Here is a 17,428-nt window from a genome sequence, read left to right as displayed (position 1 = left end):
GGTTCTGAAAGAACCGAGCCAATATGGTACCAGTGGAGAAGTCTCTGATGCTGCATCTGACCCGAAAACCAGTTTTCAGAGTCGATCACAGCTTTTCTATTTTCTCCTGTACCTCGCTGCCTTATCCCTTTGCATATGAGAGCGTGTGCCCTTTAAGAAAAACGCCATTAAACCAGAAGTGATGATGCTGCATTTTCATGCTCTGTTTAGTTTTTATGCTGGCTGGTAAATGGGAAAAACTTGTACACGAAGCTTAATTTTACCCTCTTTCCAAAGAAAATAAAGTATATGAAGACCTGCTTCTGCTGTTTTGACTCTTTTTTTCATCACTGAATCTGATCATGACTCAAAAGCTGTAAGATGATATTTAAAAGATGCACAGCTGATGAGGCACATCAGCTCTATGTTCACAGATGGAAAATTTAAGCATATCGAGAAAACACTGTTCCTTCTGAGAAGCATGGAGGAGGCTCTGTTATGTTCTGGGGCTGCTTTGCTGCATTTACACTTGTTCATGCTACAAAGTCTTCTTTTGACCCTCGCAATCCAAATGTAGTCAGATGGACCCCATTTTTCCTTATTTTTTCCCAGTATTTTCACTAATCCAGATGTGGTGAGCCCTGTGAGCATTTGAAGGGTCTTTGTCCAAATGTTGCCCCCAGTGAGGTCCAATCATCGTGTGCACCGTTTCAAGTTTTTCTCGTCTTTCTCTGTTTCTTTACTAATCCTGCTGCAGCAAGCCGTCTGTTGAGAGTTTTGGCTGAAATGTAGTGTTTGTTACTTTTATTTTTCTCAACCCACCTGCATTCATAACAGGGTCCGATGGCCCCAGGTGTTTTATTTGAGGAGTGAGCAGCACCTCACCCCTACCACATGGACCCCAAGGGATGAACCATCAACCCTACTTAACCGTCCCATCCTGGAGGGGTCACCTGATAGGACAGCCAGAGGGTTAATCCTGTTGGTCCCCGTTTCCCACATCAGATTCTTTGATGATGCTCTGTAGATGAAACTTCACTCAAAAAGTCCAAAAATATTTTCTCTCTACTAGATATTCGTGAATATGACTTTATAACTGCATTAGCATAAAATATGTCCGCAAAGTTTTAAAGATGTTCTTCACTCCTACTTCACAGTAGGAATGGCCTCGTAAGTCTTGAGTGGGGTTACAAGTCAGGAAGTACAACTCAGCTGGGTGTGGGGGTGGGGGACAAACACAATGAGAGCAGGTTTTGGACTCTTATTTCCTGATATTTGGACAAGACCTGTTGCTCTCAGCTCAGAGAAAACTACTTCTGGTGTTAAAAAACTTGGAATAATCTAGAAATCAAAATAAAAATTCACGGTGATCTTAAATCAGGAACACCAAAGTCAGCAAACCTTAAAGTGACAACATGTAGTTTTTACCATTAATCTCTGGAAATAAACATTGAAATGTTGTAGTAAATGACTTCCCAGTTGTTGAAAATATTGGCAGTTTCATAACATATGACCATAAAAATCAGGTCTAAAATACATGGGAATGGTCTAAGAGTGTTTCTCAATGTCTAGGCACCTGGCTTTGCGAGGCGATGTTTTGCGAGGCCAGGCGCCTTACTTACGAGGACACTGTCCTTCCTTGGTCAAAGAAAATGGTAAAATGGAACAGACTTGTATCACGTGACCGCGGCCTCCACGGTGGTCACGTGACACGGGAGATAACGTTATATTTTATATGTATTAGTTTCAATATAAATGTATAACAAGGCTTTGACTTTTTAAATTGTGTATATATTGGTTAAAATAAATATATAAGCGAGTTACTACCCGCTAGCCACTGAAGCTGCAACTACTGAGCAACTAACCAATCATAGATAACTTCTTTGGATCTAAAAAACATTTGAAATTAGTTGACTTACTTTTGAACTTGAAAATTTCCCCCGAAGTATCTGCCGGCTTCTGATCCGCCGTCCTTTTGGAAATACCGTGGTGTATTCTGGGTACTTTTTGACCAAGGCTAGGCTACAAGATACCTTCCATGTATCCTTGCTCAGCTAGCTGAACGGCTAACAAACGGAGAACATGAACATTGGAACAAGTCTTGGCGGTTTCTGATGACGTATCTCCTAGGCAACCGGGGCAGGGTCAAGACATCAAGGCGAGGTTCCTTGGCATTGAGAAAAACCCATGGTCTAAATTTCTGGGCGACGCCATATTGGATGCCATGTTCCCCCCTACAGAAGTCTGTGAGGACAAAATACGTTTACTGATTTGTAACTAATGATTACAAAACTTTCACCATTAATAAACAGTGTTGCTTTACACATTTACCTCTTCACTCATTGCCAGTGAGGAAAGGGAATCTTTCATCTTCTTGTTATTTTGCAGGAGGTTGCACTCCCAGAGATTTTTGACCCTAATGGCCATCCGTTGACAAGGTTTTATATGAACACAAAACAAATGCTTGTTTGCAGTGATTTAGGTACATACTATCACCAGGGGAAATTACACACTGACACTTTAAATAGTTGATTGCAGTTTGGCCTCATGAGACATGGAGAGTTTTCCTGCAATAATGTGCTCCAAAGAAAACCCATGAGGACTCCTGGGGCATTTTACACCAACAGATCTGTAAGTTGTTTAGCACGGTGACCTCATGGAGCCATGCACACATTTAGAACCTATAGTTATTTAGAATAGATTAAACATATTTAAAGCCATAGTATCTTTTTCTTGGAGCTTGGAATGTGGGTCTGAAAGCCCCGCCCACTCACTTGACATGTTGCTTTTTGAGCCATCAAAACTAAACGTAAAGCAATGTGAAGTTTTGACTACCAAAAAGTTATTAAAAATATCTGAGGTGTATTTTTTATTTTCAGTCCTATAATTTGTTAGTACTAAAACCAGCCACGAGGGGGCACTGATGTTTTCACTTTTTGTCCCCTGGCCTGATTTATTTTACAAATTTAAACTGCCATAACGTTTTTTTCAGCAGAATTGTTGACATTTTTGTTTTACACACAGTTTCAATCTTGATTTATTTTGTTATTTTTTGATATTTTATTATAAAAGATCATTTGAAGCAATGATACCACAGTAATAACTCAGGTGTTACACATAAATCAGTCAGTGTGAAATCTTTCTAGAACAAAAACATATTCTTTATTTGAAAGCAAACAACAGAGTCCAGTTATCACATAACATCAGCAGCTTTCCATGAAAACATAGAACTGTTATGAAAGATAACCAATATGTGGAACTAATTAAGATTTTCAGATGTGGGTGCGTGTTAATCTAGGGGAGATGCATCCAACTGCACGTTTTAACACAACTCCACCAACATGCATCTGACTGGAACACAAACTAAAAAACTGCGTTTTGCAGCTACGGTTGCATCCATACGAGATCACGGCCGCCTCGTAAGCCCGACTAAAGCTGGTGCAGGAGGGGCAAAGTAAAGGTGTCTGCAAAAGGGAAGTAAACAGGAATCTGAGAGATGCATGAGCTGTACAACACTAGTGAAAATGGTGAACAGTGCATAGAAAAAAACAACCTCTATAACAGTTCATAAACACATGTACACTGGAGATGAAGGCGTCACCGTGACAACTAGAGAAGCAGGATAAAACCATTTACAGCAGGATGCCCCAACCCCCTGCTTACATTCATTCATTCAGCAGCAATATTCATAAAGGATTATTATTTATTTTATTTCAAACGCTCAAAGTGCAAAGATTTACACGTTATGTGCTGCCAGTAAATAAAAGGACATCAAATACTGAAGAAGACTCTTAATGTCCACCCACACGGGTGGTGTAGTACGAGCTGATGTAGTCAGCGTTACCCTCCTGTAAAAAAGGTCCAATATGGTTCAGAGTCACAAATAAACCAGTCTGAGGGAGTGATCACCAGGCCCGAGCGCTGCTCAGAAGATTCCTCTCATCTGTCTGAAAACAGCCTCCAAAGGTTTAATTTAAAAACCATTCGGACTGAGACACATTTCTTTGCTGTGATGAGGATTTCTAGAGGTTTTCCCCTGTGAGCATCTGAATTAGGACTCTGGTCACCAAAGCGTTAGTAGCAGTTATCAGAATGATCCAAAACTCTGAACAAAAGTACTCCAACTCCTCAGTCAAGTCGACATCTCTGGCGTTTCCTGCTGTGTAAGAGGCAGTGAACGCACCACGTGTGAATAGCTCCAGATCCCTGTCACCAGTCTGATTTATCTTTACGGTTTTCATTTTTATTCTTATAAGAATAGAAACTTAATACAGTCATTTACACACATGTCACATGTAAGAAGTGTGGTTTCATCTCTGATTAATCCACCGTCAAGATGAAGAGGAGTTCTTCACATGAGATAAGGGAGGTGTGTTTGAATAACACTTCTTTGTTGTTTAATTATTACAAATTAATAAAAAAAATCAAACAAAATGACAAATTGTTTTTGTATGTGGATTTCTGGGACTGAACGTCTGACTGCAGTGCTGTTAGCAGGAACCCACCGGGGTTGCCTTTATTTTCCAGGGAAAACCTGGGTCAGCTTAATGTTTCACTTAAAGTGAAATGAATTCAAAACATCAGTTTTGAAACTTTTAACAGAAAAAAAATGTATTTTTTCTGTATGGCGTCTACGCACCATCAGACCATGGTGGTCCGAGGGATGCATGTTTCCCAAATGACTGAATAATTATAATCTGATGGTGCGTAGACGCTTCATTGTTTCGCTGTTCAGCCTGCTACACACCAGTGCTCTGGTGGCAGTTTGCCAAATTAAAATTCATAAATGTGACGATATGTGTTAAATGAGGGGAACTGGTTCATCGCCAACTTTGTGTCATCAGAGAGAGCGTTACCACTCCGTAGGGGGAAAAGCTTTTTGGGGACTTGAACCTGACTAACATTTTTCCGATCTAAGACCAACGATTACAACTCTCCAGTCAAGTGGCAGTGATGTCCTATTTCCACGACTCCATCAAAGGTCTATAATCAGATTGTAGATTCACATATTCCTGAAGGCATTTTAACAATAAAATTTCACATCTACTTTTGAAAAAGGTAGCACTTCATATCAGGTCCAGAAACACCCTGAAGCCTGAGGATGTTTTTTTCTGAACGGAGAAAAACTCTGATCCAGAAGCTCCTATAGGACGCTGATTAGATCGCCGTGGTTAGAGAGGGACGGGGTTTGGGTGTGGATCCATGAACCTGGTTCCTCCTGTCCTTCATTAAACTGAAGGGACAGATTCCTCTAGCTCATGACTCCAGAACCCTGCGGTGCTCTGTAGGTTCTTTCTAGTGCTACACACAAGTCATTTTCAAATACAAAGCTAACAAAAATGCGTCTTCAAAAACCCTGGTGGAAAGTGGAGAAGTTAATGGTTAGCCCATGTGCTAACAGCAAAGTCTATGGGACCTGGTGACAGGAAAAGGTGCAAAACACTTTAAACTCACATTATCTTAAATTATGATTATATTTTTAATCCTGCTTCAAACTGACTAGTCATTCAAATGTGAATGATTGTTGCTGGAGTCGTGACGACTGATCAACACTGCAACACAGCTGCGTAGTTCAGCAAATGTGGATCTGGACTGATCACAAATCAGGCTTCTCTGTCTTGTTTTGCACCTCTGACGTGAGTTAGGAATGCCTCCGTGTGTGTGTCCCTTTAAAGAGCAGTACCTGGTGTCAGACGGGTGAGTGGTGGTTGACCCGTGAACTCCTGAAGCGGCAGGATTGACAGCACACAAGCCTATCTACACAGATTCAGCGTGGCTCCACCAAGTTCACTGGAGGTGAGAAAGTCTCTGTTCCTGTTGGTTCGAGTGTGTCTGAGTGGGATTTGGCACTTTGGTTGATGGAGAGCTGAGTGACAGTTCGCCTTCTGGTTTCCTCTCCGTCTGTACTTCTAGCTCCTACCAGGCCAAAGGTGAAGACAGTCTGGGGCTTCGGGGGTTTTCTGGAGTCTGGGTCTCACTGAGAGCTCTCTGAAACACAAAACTCAACATCTCATTGTGGAATCGTCAGATTAGGAGCTCTAATTTCTTAATATTCCACTAAGAGCAACATTTTGCAGCCCAATCATTTTACAGCTGCAGGCAGTTTGTGTGAGAATCTCAGATAAAGAATAAAATAATCCTCGCTGCTATGCAATCAAATCTGTCAAATATTTGCTGAATGTATGAATCTGAGTCAAATATAGCTCAGCTCTCTACGGGACATAGGGGGATCGGCTCACCTCAAACTTGGACATGAACTCTGAAAAGATGCCGAAGAAGGTGTCTGTGCTGGTGGACTTGCCGTCCTCTCCGAAGTAGGATGCCACCTTGGAGAACTCCTCCATGGCTCGGCTCTGCAGAGACTCAAGAGACTGGATGGAAGGATGGCTGTTCTCCAGAAAACTCTGTGTGTAAAACAGGTAAAAAACTGTACTGAAACGGCTCAAAAAGGGTTTAGAGCAGGTACCTAGTAGCCTAGTGAACTAGACCAAATTCTTGCTTTGCAAAGTTTGGTCTAGGCACGCTCCATTAGAACCTCGGCAGCTCCTACCAGGACTCTGGCTAGCCAATCACAGCTCTCTAGAGGGGTTTCAAACACATAAAGAGCTGTGATTGGTCCATAATTGTGGGCCAATCATAGTGCTCTATCTGCTTAGTGAACAAATCACAGAGCTTTATCCGCTTTGTGGGCCAATCAGGGCACTCTATATGCCTGGTGGGTGGGATGATGCAACAGAGTGAAACAAGAGTATGTTACATTCATTGTCCAGTGGAATGCGGAGATCATTTGAAAGAAAACGGTAGAACCCGCCCCACAACCGAGAGCCGTCAATGGAGCATGGCCAGACGAAATAATACATTTATTTAGTCTGGCTTGCCAGGCTAGGTACCTAGTACAGCTCCGGGGATCGTCCAAACACCACGGTCATGAATATCACGTTACCTTTAGGGTTTGGGGGAACAGGAGGACAGAGAGGAGCAGGAATAACAAACAACACAGCCTGTATGATCAAGATCCGATGATGTTCTTTTCTATTTGCCTCTTTGTCTTTGTTTCATGCCTTTACATCACAATGGGCTGAAAGGGGAGAGAGAGAAGCTACAACTCTAGAAGCTCAACTGTTATTTGGACAAGAAAAATGTCTCCCGGAATAATGTTTCATGGTTAGACCAGACAAAGATGGAGATGTGTATCGATAAGTGCGCTGGCAACGGTGACCCAACTGTTAAGCATGGAGGTGTTAGCATCATGATTTGGAACTGGTGCAATATGATTAGATGGTTGAAACATGAACCAGTGGCAGCTCTTGCACAGGGATCGCTTTATTCTCATTTAATGTGATTTTAGGGATGCACCGATCCAAAACCAACTGGTATCGGTAAAAGTTTACCAATACCAATGCAGTTGCCTGAACGTGGCTTCACTGTAACTTGTCGTTTATGTTCACCTAATTTTTTATTTTTGTGATCATTTCTATTAATATATTTTATTATTTTATCTATTTCAGTCTTTTCCTGTTGAAAACAGAGACGAAAATAAAACCTGTATTCCAATTCACTGCATTTTTTTGTGTGGTAGAAGTATCGGTATCAGTAATCAGTATCGACGAGTACTCAGATACACGTATTGGTATTGTATCAGTTTGGAAAAAAGTGGTATTGGTGCATCCCTAAAAAGAACATCTGATTCAGTTTAGATGTTGGTTTAGTGCCACCTACTGGTGGAGCTGAGCATGCTTTGAGCAGATTATTAATTAAGGTACACAGCCTGAAAACTCAAGCTGGAAAAAATTAAGGACAAAATAAAATGTGCATAAGGACAAAAATGGACATTATGGACTACAGTAGACCTGCATATTTTTCAGTAATATTATTATATTCTAATTTATCTATAAATCTGAGAGTTGACCATCTGTCAAACAGCTTATTTGGTGAAGGAAATAAACGATTATTTTAGCGTTTTTCATTTGAATACTTTTCCACACATAGCCCCATCAAGAACTGTTGACAGCAGCTGCCACCGGCTTGGACCTCGTTCCACCAGGACAACGTCCACACACAGCAGGGACAAAATTTATAGCACAAATACACATGCCAATAAATACCGTGGCATGGACAGTTATAATGCTGAACTGGAAAACCAATTTTATGGTAAAAGAAGGTTTAGCGTACGCTCATGACTGAAGCAAAGTGGTCATCAGATGTCGCTGAGATCTTCTGACAGGCCGTCCTAATGTCCTGGATGGTGGAGTGCAGGTCGCTCAGCTCGGTTGTGATGGCCCTCTGGTTCACTAGACAGGTAACATAGGAGATGTGTTCTAATATAACAACCATTGCCATGACTGTTATGGTATAAACGTGGACATCGTAGAGCTCCGTTGGGTGATGAGATCCAGGAAAACTTTGCAAGTTTAGATTCTGACCTTTAGCAGCCAGAGGCACCGTCATTAGGTCTCTGGGAAAGTTCAGCAGCTCAGGGAAGTGTTGGCACAGAGACTTTGCCAGAATGTGGAGAAAGGTGGATTTTCCATCCACGGTTTTTGTCGTGCTCAGCTGCAGGAGATCAGACACGTTCAAACGAGCCAAAATCCAAATGTTAGCTAGTCAAAGCAAGTGTGTCTGAACTGTACCTCAGTGAGGAAGCTGATCTTAAAGCTGGTGGTCCTGTGGCTCTTGGGCTGCCCGTTGTTCAGGTAGTTACCCATTGCAAGAACAAACTGTTGATCAAAAGCTCTGTCAGCTGATGGATCTCTAACAGACGGCTTCACTTTGGATAATCTGCAGTAAAGGACTACCTCCAGGATTTTCGCTAGTTTCTTGCTGCTCTTCAGCTCCACCGAAGCCTTGTAGATGTAGTCGAACGCCACCTTCATCTCCTCCGTCCTCTCCTGCAGGGTCGTCTTAAAGAGGAGGCTCCTCAGACGGGTCTTGTACTCGGGCACCATCAGCATCTGAAGCACAGAGATCAGAGATCTAACTCTATCCTAGAACAATGTTCCTTTTTGAAGGTTTTTGTCCTTTTTCTGCAAGCACCTGGAAAATGAACTGGTCTGGCTCGCTCAGCTTGACCGGGTCCTGGTCGAACTGCTCGTACTGTTTGACCTCGTCCTCGTCGGGGGCGTAGAGCAGAAGCTGCTTGATGTGCGCCGGCTCCAGCCTGTCGGTGGTCATGTTCATCAGCACCTGACACAGCTCGTCGGGGGAGAGCTTCAGGTGGGCGATGAGGATGGCTACAGGGAGGAGGAAGAGGAGGGGGAGGGAAGAAAAAGGATTTAGCTCCGTTTTGACTAAACGATGAGGAACGCCGTGTTCCCGCTCCACTGAGAAACCTCTGCACTGCCTCTGCTGCGTATGAACGGGTCTAAAAATATTCCTGTAGCGTCTGGTTATAAAACACGGGTTTGTAAAGTAAAGAAGTGAATACATAAAGTCAAAATTCAGCCCTGTGATGTTAATTAACCTCCTCATTTTATTTTTCAGATTAATTACAAACATACCTTTATAAATTTGATCTTAAATACATATTTATAAATGACATATAAACAAAAACTATTTTTCCTCCACATCGAGAGGAGCCAGTAGAGGTGGCTTGGGCATCTAGTTAGGATTCCTCCTAGTGAAGTTTTCCGGGCAAGTCCAACCGGGAGAAGACCCACAGAAAGACCCAGGACACGTTGCCAGGGAACGCCTTAGTATTCCTCTGGAGGAGCTGGCCCAAGTGGCTGGGGAGAGGGAAGTCTGGGCCTCTCTGCTTGGGCTGCCGCCCCTGCGACCCGACCCCGGATAAGCGGCCGCAAATGGATGGATGGATGAATTTTGAAAAATTTCAATCAAATTACAATACTATACGTGTTTCTCTCAAGCAGAAAAGTATGGTGGCCTAGAAGGTTCAATGGAATACAAAATCTGCAACACAACAGCAAAACCTACAAGGAAAGTGATAATAAAACGAAATTTTTTTTAATAAAACAGCATAAAACTTCATTTGTGTTCATTTAGTACTTATGAAGTTATGCTATTTATGCCGAAATGTGTCAAATCGTATTATGAGCTAGAATATCGTTTTACCATTTTAATAACAGCAAGGTTACTCCATGAGCTAGCTGTTATTAGAGACGACAGGCTAATACCATTCTATTGATACGCTCGGTGTCACTTCCAGTCAACAAGGGAACGAAACCCTTTACCAACACAGCTTCAGACTCAGATCCCCTCATGTTAGGAATGTTCTCTCTGAGAGCAGGAAGTACTTACAGGCGTTGTAAGCTTTCTTATGGGACAGGATCTCAACCACGTCTTTCTTTTTAAAGTTGTCTGGCAGGAAGGCTGGCTCTGGAGGAGAAACTGATCATTTTAACATGCGTGTAAGTACTTGTTCTCCAGGCACCGGGGCTTCCAAACATACTCAGAGTTTCAGTGCCAGCTTGAGGTGAATTGATGGTTTGATGACAGAGTTTGGCCATTAGTGACTTAGGCCCAGATTCACAGAAAATGTGCTTTATTTAAAAGGACACTTTGCAACTTCTTCATATTTTTATGAAATATAAAATTCCTATTTTATTTTATGGCCGCAGTCGGCGATATGGGCTGGGTGGCCTTTCGTCAACCCTGTAAAGGGTCATTTTAGCACCTACTGGCTCAAGAAAATGATTTAAAAACATGAAAAAGTTTCAAATAGTCCCTATAATAAAATAGAAATGGGATTTTCACACACCTCTGACTTTTTATAAATGCAATAATGGCTGATACTCATCTAGTGAATTAGATTTTTCCTGACACGCCTGCCCTTGTTTTGTGAAGACAGCAGTGCAACAAGCTGCTCCTTTTGTTGTTTTTATTTGTAACACCACCAGCTCTCACAGATGATAACTGTATGAGAATCAGATGATTTTTGCCTCAGCAGTAATGTTATGCATTAATGAAGGGGCAATACTTAAACAGCACTTGCAAAAGACAAGCAATCCTTCTGTGAATTTGGGCTTCAGATCATGGCTGAACTTGAACAAAAGTGGGGATAATGATGCCTCATGGAGAACAGATATGAGGTGCAGGTAAATGGATCGGCTTCACAGCAGCACATGGAAAACATCACAACTGTAAATGCACAAAACAAAACAGGTGATGTCAAAAAGCAGGCAAATGTAAGATAATTCAAAATAAACTGTTTATCTGATTAACCTAAAAGTGACAAAGATGAAAACTATGACATGGCATGATGAGGCTAGCGTTTATGTTAAAGGTCTTACTGCATCTGCGCTGAGTCCCAAAGTGCAGGTCGAGGTCTAAGTACTTCACCATGTCGCTGAGCTTGTCGTAGTCTGAATCCTCTCCAAGCTAAAACCAGAAAGGCACCATTAAAGGTGCATGCTATAAGAATGGCATCCTTTGGTCAAGTGTGGGTACTGCAGCCAAACCAGTGACTCTCACTCCCGTTCCGTGAGTTTCACGGCTGTTGCCAGTTACTGCCAGAATATTCTCGATGGCGAGTGAAGACGAGCCATACACAGTACATTGACACGTTTCACAGTAATATCAAGTTGTTGGTAATAAAAAAAGTAGCTTGAAATATTTTAGAGGTGACTATTAGCTTCTAATTCACAGTTAACATTGTTAATAGGGTTAGGCATCGAGCATCGACTGGAACCGGTTCCAACTGTTCATTTTTCCCGGAATCACTCAACGTTTTATATTTCGATTCCTAGAATACCGACGGAAGAGGAATCCGCGGCCGATCTCCGTGAAAAATAAACGGGATCTGCAAATTGTGGTCAACTCTTTTCAGAGCTGATCACACCAGCTGTCTGTCTGCAGCACCGAGTCCCCCCTCCCCCCACCCACATATAAACAAACGTGTCTGCCGAACTATTACTCCGTAATGTAAACTTTAACTCCTGCAGCGTAGAGGAAACTTGTTAAAATACGTCAACACGGTGGATTTAATAGAAGCTTTAAAGTACAAACTCTGGACGGTGTGAGGTGAGTTTGTCTTACTGAGGAAATAAAAACACACACGGAGCGTCAGCAGTCAGACACGTGAGCGTCAGAAGGCTGAACAATAACCTGTAGAATAATTAAAGTCATCATGCTAGAGAAGCTTCTCTGTGGTGGACCACACCAGCTTCTGCCACAATAAATAGTTATAATAATAATAAATCACACACAAAGTTGACATTTTAATTTCTTTTCTGAACTATTTCTGTTGAGTTTTAATGTTTAAAACTGTTAGATTGTTACTGACAGCAGCTACATTTAAGTTTCTGTTCTGACTGAATGCTGCTGCAGCATGGAGGTGCAGTTCTCAGTCATCCTTGACATGATCATCCTGAGAGCTTTAGCTGAAAATAGCTGGACGTTTCTGGATATGTTGGAGACATTTAGCCTCTCATCCCAGAGGATTCTTCCACACTTTGGTTGTGGTCAGACACAAACACACTGGTTGTGCTGCAAGTCTTTTTCTTTTGTTCTCCAAAACACGTTTTTGTCTAAATGAAGGTGATGTTATTGTTCATAGAATTAAAATTCATGTTGAAGTTAAGATTATTTCATCAAGTAGGACCTGTGGTTAGCTGGCTCATGTAAAACATGTCTTCAAAGAATCGGAATCGGGAATCGATAGGAACCGGAATCGAAACGAGGAATTGGAATCGGAATCGTTCATAATCAAATGATGCCCAACCCTACTCAACGATAGCCTCTAGATCTTTTTACCTGATATCAGAGTAAACCTAAGAATGCCGTGGCTTCTTAGGGGAACAAGAAATAACTTCTGGGCCACTCCTTTTACTGGCTAACAAACTGTCTACAACTGTGGAGCAATTTGCCGGCCGGTGTGAAATTACAAATGCCGATGGGCAATCGCCGGGCAACCCCGCAGGCTCATGGATTGTAAACAAAGTCTATATCCCTCTTTGGCCTTTTTAAAAGGAGAAAAACTGGCCTCCACTCAGTTGGCTGAGAAATAAATCTGTTTCAGCATGATTGAGACGACAAACTGTTTATTAATGATTTCATTGTTATATTCCCAGCTCCGGGTGCAATCTACTGTCATCTCCTGCCTCAATTACTGCAATGCCCTTCTAACTGGTCTTCCAGGATGTACTGTGAGACCTCTTCAAATGGTCCAGAACGCAGCGGCGCGTCTGGTCTTCAATCAGCCAAAAAGAGCACATGTCACCCCTTTGTTAATTGAGCTCCACTGGCTACCTCTAGCTGCACACATCAAATTAAAATTGCTAACACTAGCATACAAAGTCCGAGATGGTACGGCTCCCATCTACCTGAATCCTCTTGCAAAGGCTCACGTCTCGGCCCGGCCGCTCCGGTCATCACAGGATCGTCGGCTAGCAGTGCCTACACCACGCTCAGGACAATCCAGACTCTTCTCATGCATCGTTCCACAAATGTGGAATGACCTACCAAGCACTACAGTACAGGGGCTTCCTTTTCAATTTTCAAGAAACTCCCGAAGACCCTGCTCTTCAGAGAGCATCTTCTAAACTAGCACCTTCCCTGCACCCGTCCCCCCCTCTCTACTGTCCGCTCCTTGTTCCCTACTCTCCATGATTGATGTCACGTTGTTGTTGTTATTGTTGTTGTTAGCCTCAAGGGCAACATGCCGATTATCACTTGTAAGTCACTTTGGACAAAAGCGTCTGCTAAAAACATAAACATATTGTCTTAATAACTTGTGCCCTTTAGCCACTAGACCTGCTAGATCCTCTCAGTCGCACCCTTGGCTAAATGATACCCTCCAGTCTCTACGCACCAATCTTAGAGCTGCGGAACGGAAATGACGCAAAACAAAAGATCCTGGTGATCAATTGAAATTTCATGAATTACTGTCCTCATTCTCTGCCAGCATCACTGATGCAAAGAAAGCTTTCCACACTGACAAAATTCTCAGCTCTACTGACACTCCGAAACTATTTTCGACATTCAAAACACTGCTCAACCCTCCTTCTCCACCTCCACCTCTACCAACAATCTATCAGCTGACACCTTTGCCTCATTCTTCACTGACAAAGCAGCTATAAGCAAACAGTTTACTCAACTGGCCACTCCTGAACATTCACCACCACAAACTCCTTCTAGCCCAACCATCTCAGCCCCTGCTGCTTCATTTTCCTCTTTTTCCCCTCTCACTGAGAACTGTGTGTCCAAGCTTCTCACGTGCAGCCTCCCAACTACATGCCCACTTGACCCCATTCCGACTAAGCTGCTCCAAGCTATTGCTCCTACAGTAGCCGCAGCAGTCACACATGTGATCAATGCTTCACTGACATCCGGTACATTTCCCACCTCTCTCAAGCATGCTCAGGTTAAACCGCTGCTAAAAAAAAAAAACATCTCTTCCTCCAAATCATGTGGAGAACTACAGACCTATCTCTCTCCTCCCTTTTCTGTCCAAAATCATTGAAAGGGTGGCTTTCAAGCAGATCACAGAATACCTCTCACAAAACTGTCTGCTTTACCCTTACCAGTCTGGGTTCAAAAAGGGCCACTCCACCGAAACTGCTCTGTTAGCAGTGACAGAATCCTTAAAAGAAGCTAGAGCGACTGCCAAATCCTCAGTGCTTATCCTGCTCGACTTATCGGCTGCATTTGACACTGTCAACCATGGCTTCCTTTTGTCCACACTCTCTAGCATGGGCATCACAGAGAAAGCACACGCCTGGGTTGAATCGTACCTCACAGGACAATCATTCAGTGTATCTTGGCTTGGACAATCCTCTACCGTGCACCATCTTGCCACAGGAGTCCCCCAGGGCTCAGTACTAGGACCTCTTCTCTTTGCCATATACACCACCTCACTGGGTGAGATCATTCGATCACATGGCTTCTCCTACCACTGCTATGCAGACGACACCCATGTCTATCTGTCATTTCCACCGGACGACCACACTGTCTCTGCACGAATATCAAACTGTCTCTCTGACATATCAAAATGGATGAAATCCCACCATCTCCAACTCAACCTCTCTAAAACTGAACTACTTGTCATCCCAGCAAAACCATCCATACAGCACAATATCTCAATCCAAAATGACTTCCTGTCTCTGGCTCCTTCAAAGGCAGTTCGAAATCTGGGTGTTGTGATTGATGAACACCTGACCTTTAAAGATCATGTTGCCTCTGTTGCTCGTTCATGCCGCTTTACGCTGTATAACACACAAAAGATCAGACCATACCTAACACAACATGCCACCCAGCTTCTGGTGCAATCTACTGTCATCTCCTGCCTCGATTACTGCAATGCCCTTCTAACTGGTCTTCCAGGCTGTACTGTGAGACCTCTTCAAATGATCCAGAACGCAGCGGCGCGTCTGGTCTTCAATCAGCCAAAAAGAGCACACGTCACCCCTCTGTTCATTAAGCTCCACTGGCTACCGCTAGCAGCACGCATCAAATTCAAATTGCTAACACCAGCATACAAAGTCAGAGATGGTACGGCTCCCATCTACCTGAATCCTCTTGCAAAGGCTTACATCACAGGATCGTCGGCTAGCAGTGCCTGCACCACGCTCAGGACAATCCAGACTCTTCTCATGCATCGTTCCACGAATGTGGAATGACCTACCAAGCACTACCAGAACAGGGGCTTCCTTTTCAATTTTCAAGAAACTCCTGAAGACCCTGCTCTTCAGAGAGCATCTTCTAAACTAGCACCTTGCCTGCACCCGTCCCCCCTCTCTACTGTCCACTCCTTGTTCCCTCGTCTCCATGATTGATGTCAAGTTGTTGTTGTTGTTATTGTTGTTGTTAGCCTCAAGGGCAATATGCCGATTATCACTTGTAAGTCGCTTTGGACAAAAGCGTCTGCTAAATACATAAACATATATTCTTACTTATTGCACCTTTAAAGATTTATGTCCAAAGATCACATTATGAACATCTATCTCAGATTTGATCCTTTGAGATTAAAACTTTTTAATAAATCTGTAGTGAGAGCCTTTGATCGGACTGTTCTTTTCTTGTTGTGACTCATCTGAGGCACAAAAGGAGCTTTCTCCAATGTGGGACAAGAGATGTAGGAGTGATAAAACCTGCTGCCAAAGTGGGAAGGCTCCTAGTTGGATATTTTCTGAGATGTGTGTTTATCTGTGTGTGCCTGCCAACAGACCAACCAGGAGAACGGGAGGTCAGCGCTCACCTGGCCCCAGATTGTTCCCTCGGAGTTCTCCACCTGCTCCCAGCGCAACCTCTTCACGCTCATGTGGTTGGAGTCCGAGGCCTGCTGGCCCAGCTTGGGCAGCGGAGGTGGGTCACAGGGTGGAGGCAGGGGTGGAGGAGGTGGGGGCGGAGCCTTGTAAAGACCAGTGAGATGTTCCCAAATCGTGTTTTTAACCAAATAAACACAAGCAGGCCACATTTAAAGAGTAGGATGCGGTTGATGTGTTCTTTATGTTACATCTCTGGAGCTAGAATGATTGGAATGAAAATTATGGAGGGAAAATACAAGATAACCAAATAAAATGTCACCTGCTGGGACTGCCGCTCCTGGGGAATGGTCTCAAAGCTCTTGGAGTGAGTGGAGAGGACGGAGGTGGAGGCTGGAGCCTTTGAGAGCAGAGCGGAGCCCACGGGGCCTAGGCTCTGATGCTGCGTTGGGCTTGGATCCTGCAGGGACGTAGGCGGCGGGCCCTGGTAGCTGTGCTGGTGGTGGAGCTGGTAGTGCCTCTGGAGGACGAGCTGGCTCGGTCTCAGTGGCAGGGGGGAGGGCTGCGGTGACGGCTGGCGGGTGGGTTGGGGCTGGCTGAGCTGGCGTGGTAAGTAGGCAGGGTGTGAGGAATGGGAGGAGCGCAGGGTGGAGGAATCAAGTGGGGCGTGGCCTCGTGAGAGCCGGGTAGAGGTAGTTCTGAAGCGGTGGTGAGTCTTTTCTACCTCATCTCTGGTGGGGAGAACTTTGTGTAGAGGGGAGCGGCTGGTGAGGAGGGTCCTAAGGGGGGGCGGGGGAGGGGGGATGATGGGGTGGTGAGGCTGGAAGGGCATCCTGCTGCGGGGGACATGCTCTGGGGAGAAGCGAACTGGGGGCAGAGTGTCTGTAAACTGCACAGGAGGAGGTATGAGAGACTGGAAAGGTGGGGGAGGCGGGGGACTCTGGTTGGGAGGTGGTGGGATTGGTTCTGATCCAGAGGAGTAGGTGGGGGAGGACGCCTCATCGCTGCTGCTGTGGTCCTCGCTGCTGCTTCTGCTGAGCTGTCGGGAAATGAAGCCCACGTCCTGGTCCTCAGGGAAGCTCATCTGGAGGGGGAGAGTTCTGTCATCAGACCCAATAACAATCACCTCCACCTGATCTCCAGCTGCATCTGCTAGTCTTAGTTCAAACTTACACCCACGTTTAGGATTAAAGTATCTCACTGGGCTGGGACCTCAGGCAACTAATGGGACACTAAAACTTGGGGAAAATACACAAATATTGAGAAACTGTTTAATTCACGACTGCTGAGCA

At 44.0% G+C, this 17,428-nt stretch overlaps 2 protein-coding genes across 12 annotated transcripts in view; one reads left to right on the top strand and one right to left on the bottom strand.

The window, feature by feature from the left end:
• arhgap17a (Rho GTPase activating protein 17a) overlaps positions 1-300 on the top strand; it is a 49,292-nt gene extending 48,992 nt beyond the window's left edge. For all 5 annotated transcript variants that reach the window (XM_015963528.3, XM_015963527.3, XM_015963526.3 and 2 more), the window contains one exon: positions 1-300. This exon is cut by the window's left edge and continues 1,257 nt beyond it. The gene's annotated coding sequence lies outside the window, so the exon portion shown is untranslated.
• A 2,818-nt stretch (positions 301-3,118) lies between these two features.
• Positions 3,119-17,428, bottom strand: part of grid2ipb (glutamate receptor, ionotropic, delta 2 (Grid2) interacting protein, b) — a 55,152-nt gene continuing 40,842 nt past the window's right edge. For 5 of the 7 annotated variants that reach the window (XM_054749078.2, XM_015963520.3, XM_070545534.1 and 2 more), the window contains 11 exons: positions 16,459-17,220; positions 16,130-16,282; positions 11,226-11,313; positions 10,234-10,323; positions 9,013-9,209; positions 8,775-8,930; positions 8,610-8,696; positions 8,403-8,532; positions 8,152-8,270; positions 6,219-6,383; positions 3,119-5,967 (listed from right to left, as the gene is read on the bottom strand). In XM_054749078.2, the coding sequence (XP_054605053.1) occupies positions 5,896-5,967; positions 6,219-6,383; positions 8,152-8,270; positions 8,403-8,532; positions 8,610-8,696; positions 8,775-8,930; positions 9,013-9,209; positions 10,234-10,323; positions 11,226-11,313; positions 16,130-16,282; positions 16,459-17,220 (2,019 nt within the window). In that variant the 3' untranslated portion in view covers positions 3,119-5,895. The remainder of the gene's footprint in view (positions 5,968-6,218; positions 6,384-8,151; positions 8,271-8,402; positions 8,533-8,609; positions 8,697-8,774; positions 8,931-9,012; positions 9,210-10,233; positions 10,324-11,225; positions 11,314-16,129; positions 16,283-16,458; positions 17,221-17,428) is intronic. The other 2 variants (XM_015963521.3, XM_015963525.3) reach the window with 1 other exon arrangement.

Source organism: Nothobranchius furzeri, chromosome 16 (assembly GCF_043380555.1).
Source record: "Nothobranchius furzeri strain GRZ-AD chromosome 16, NfurGRZ-RIMD1, whole genome shotgun sequence".
Taxonomy (NCBI): Eukaryota; Metazoa; Chordata; class Actinopteri; order Cyprinodontiformes; family Nothobranchiidae; genus Nothobranchius; species Nothobranchius furzeri.
The sequence above is the reverse complement of the archived record's forward strand: the minus strand, read 5'-3'. Positions and strand labels throughout refer to the sequence as shown.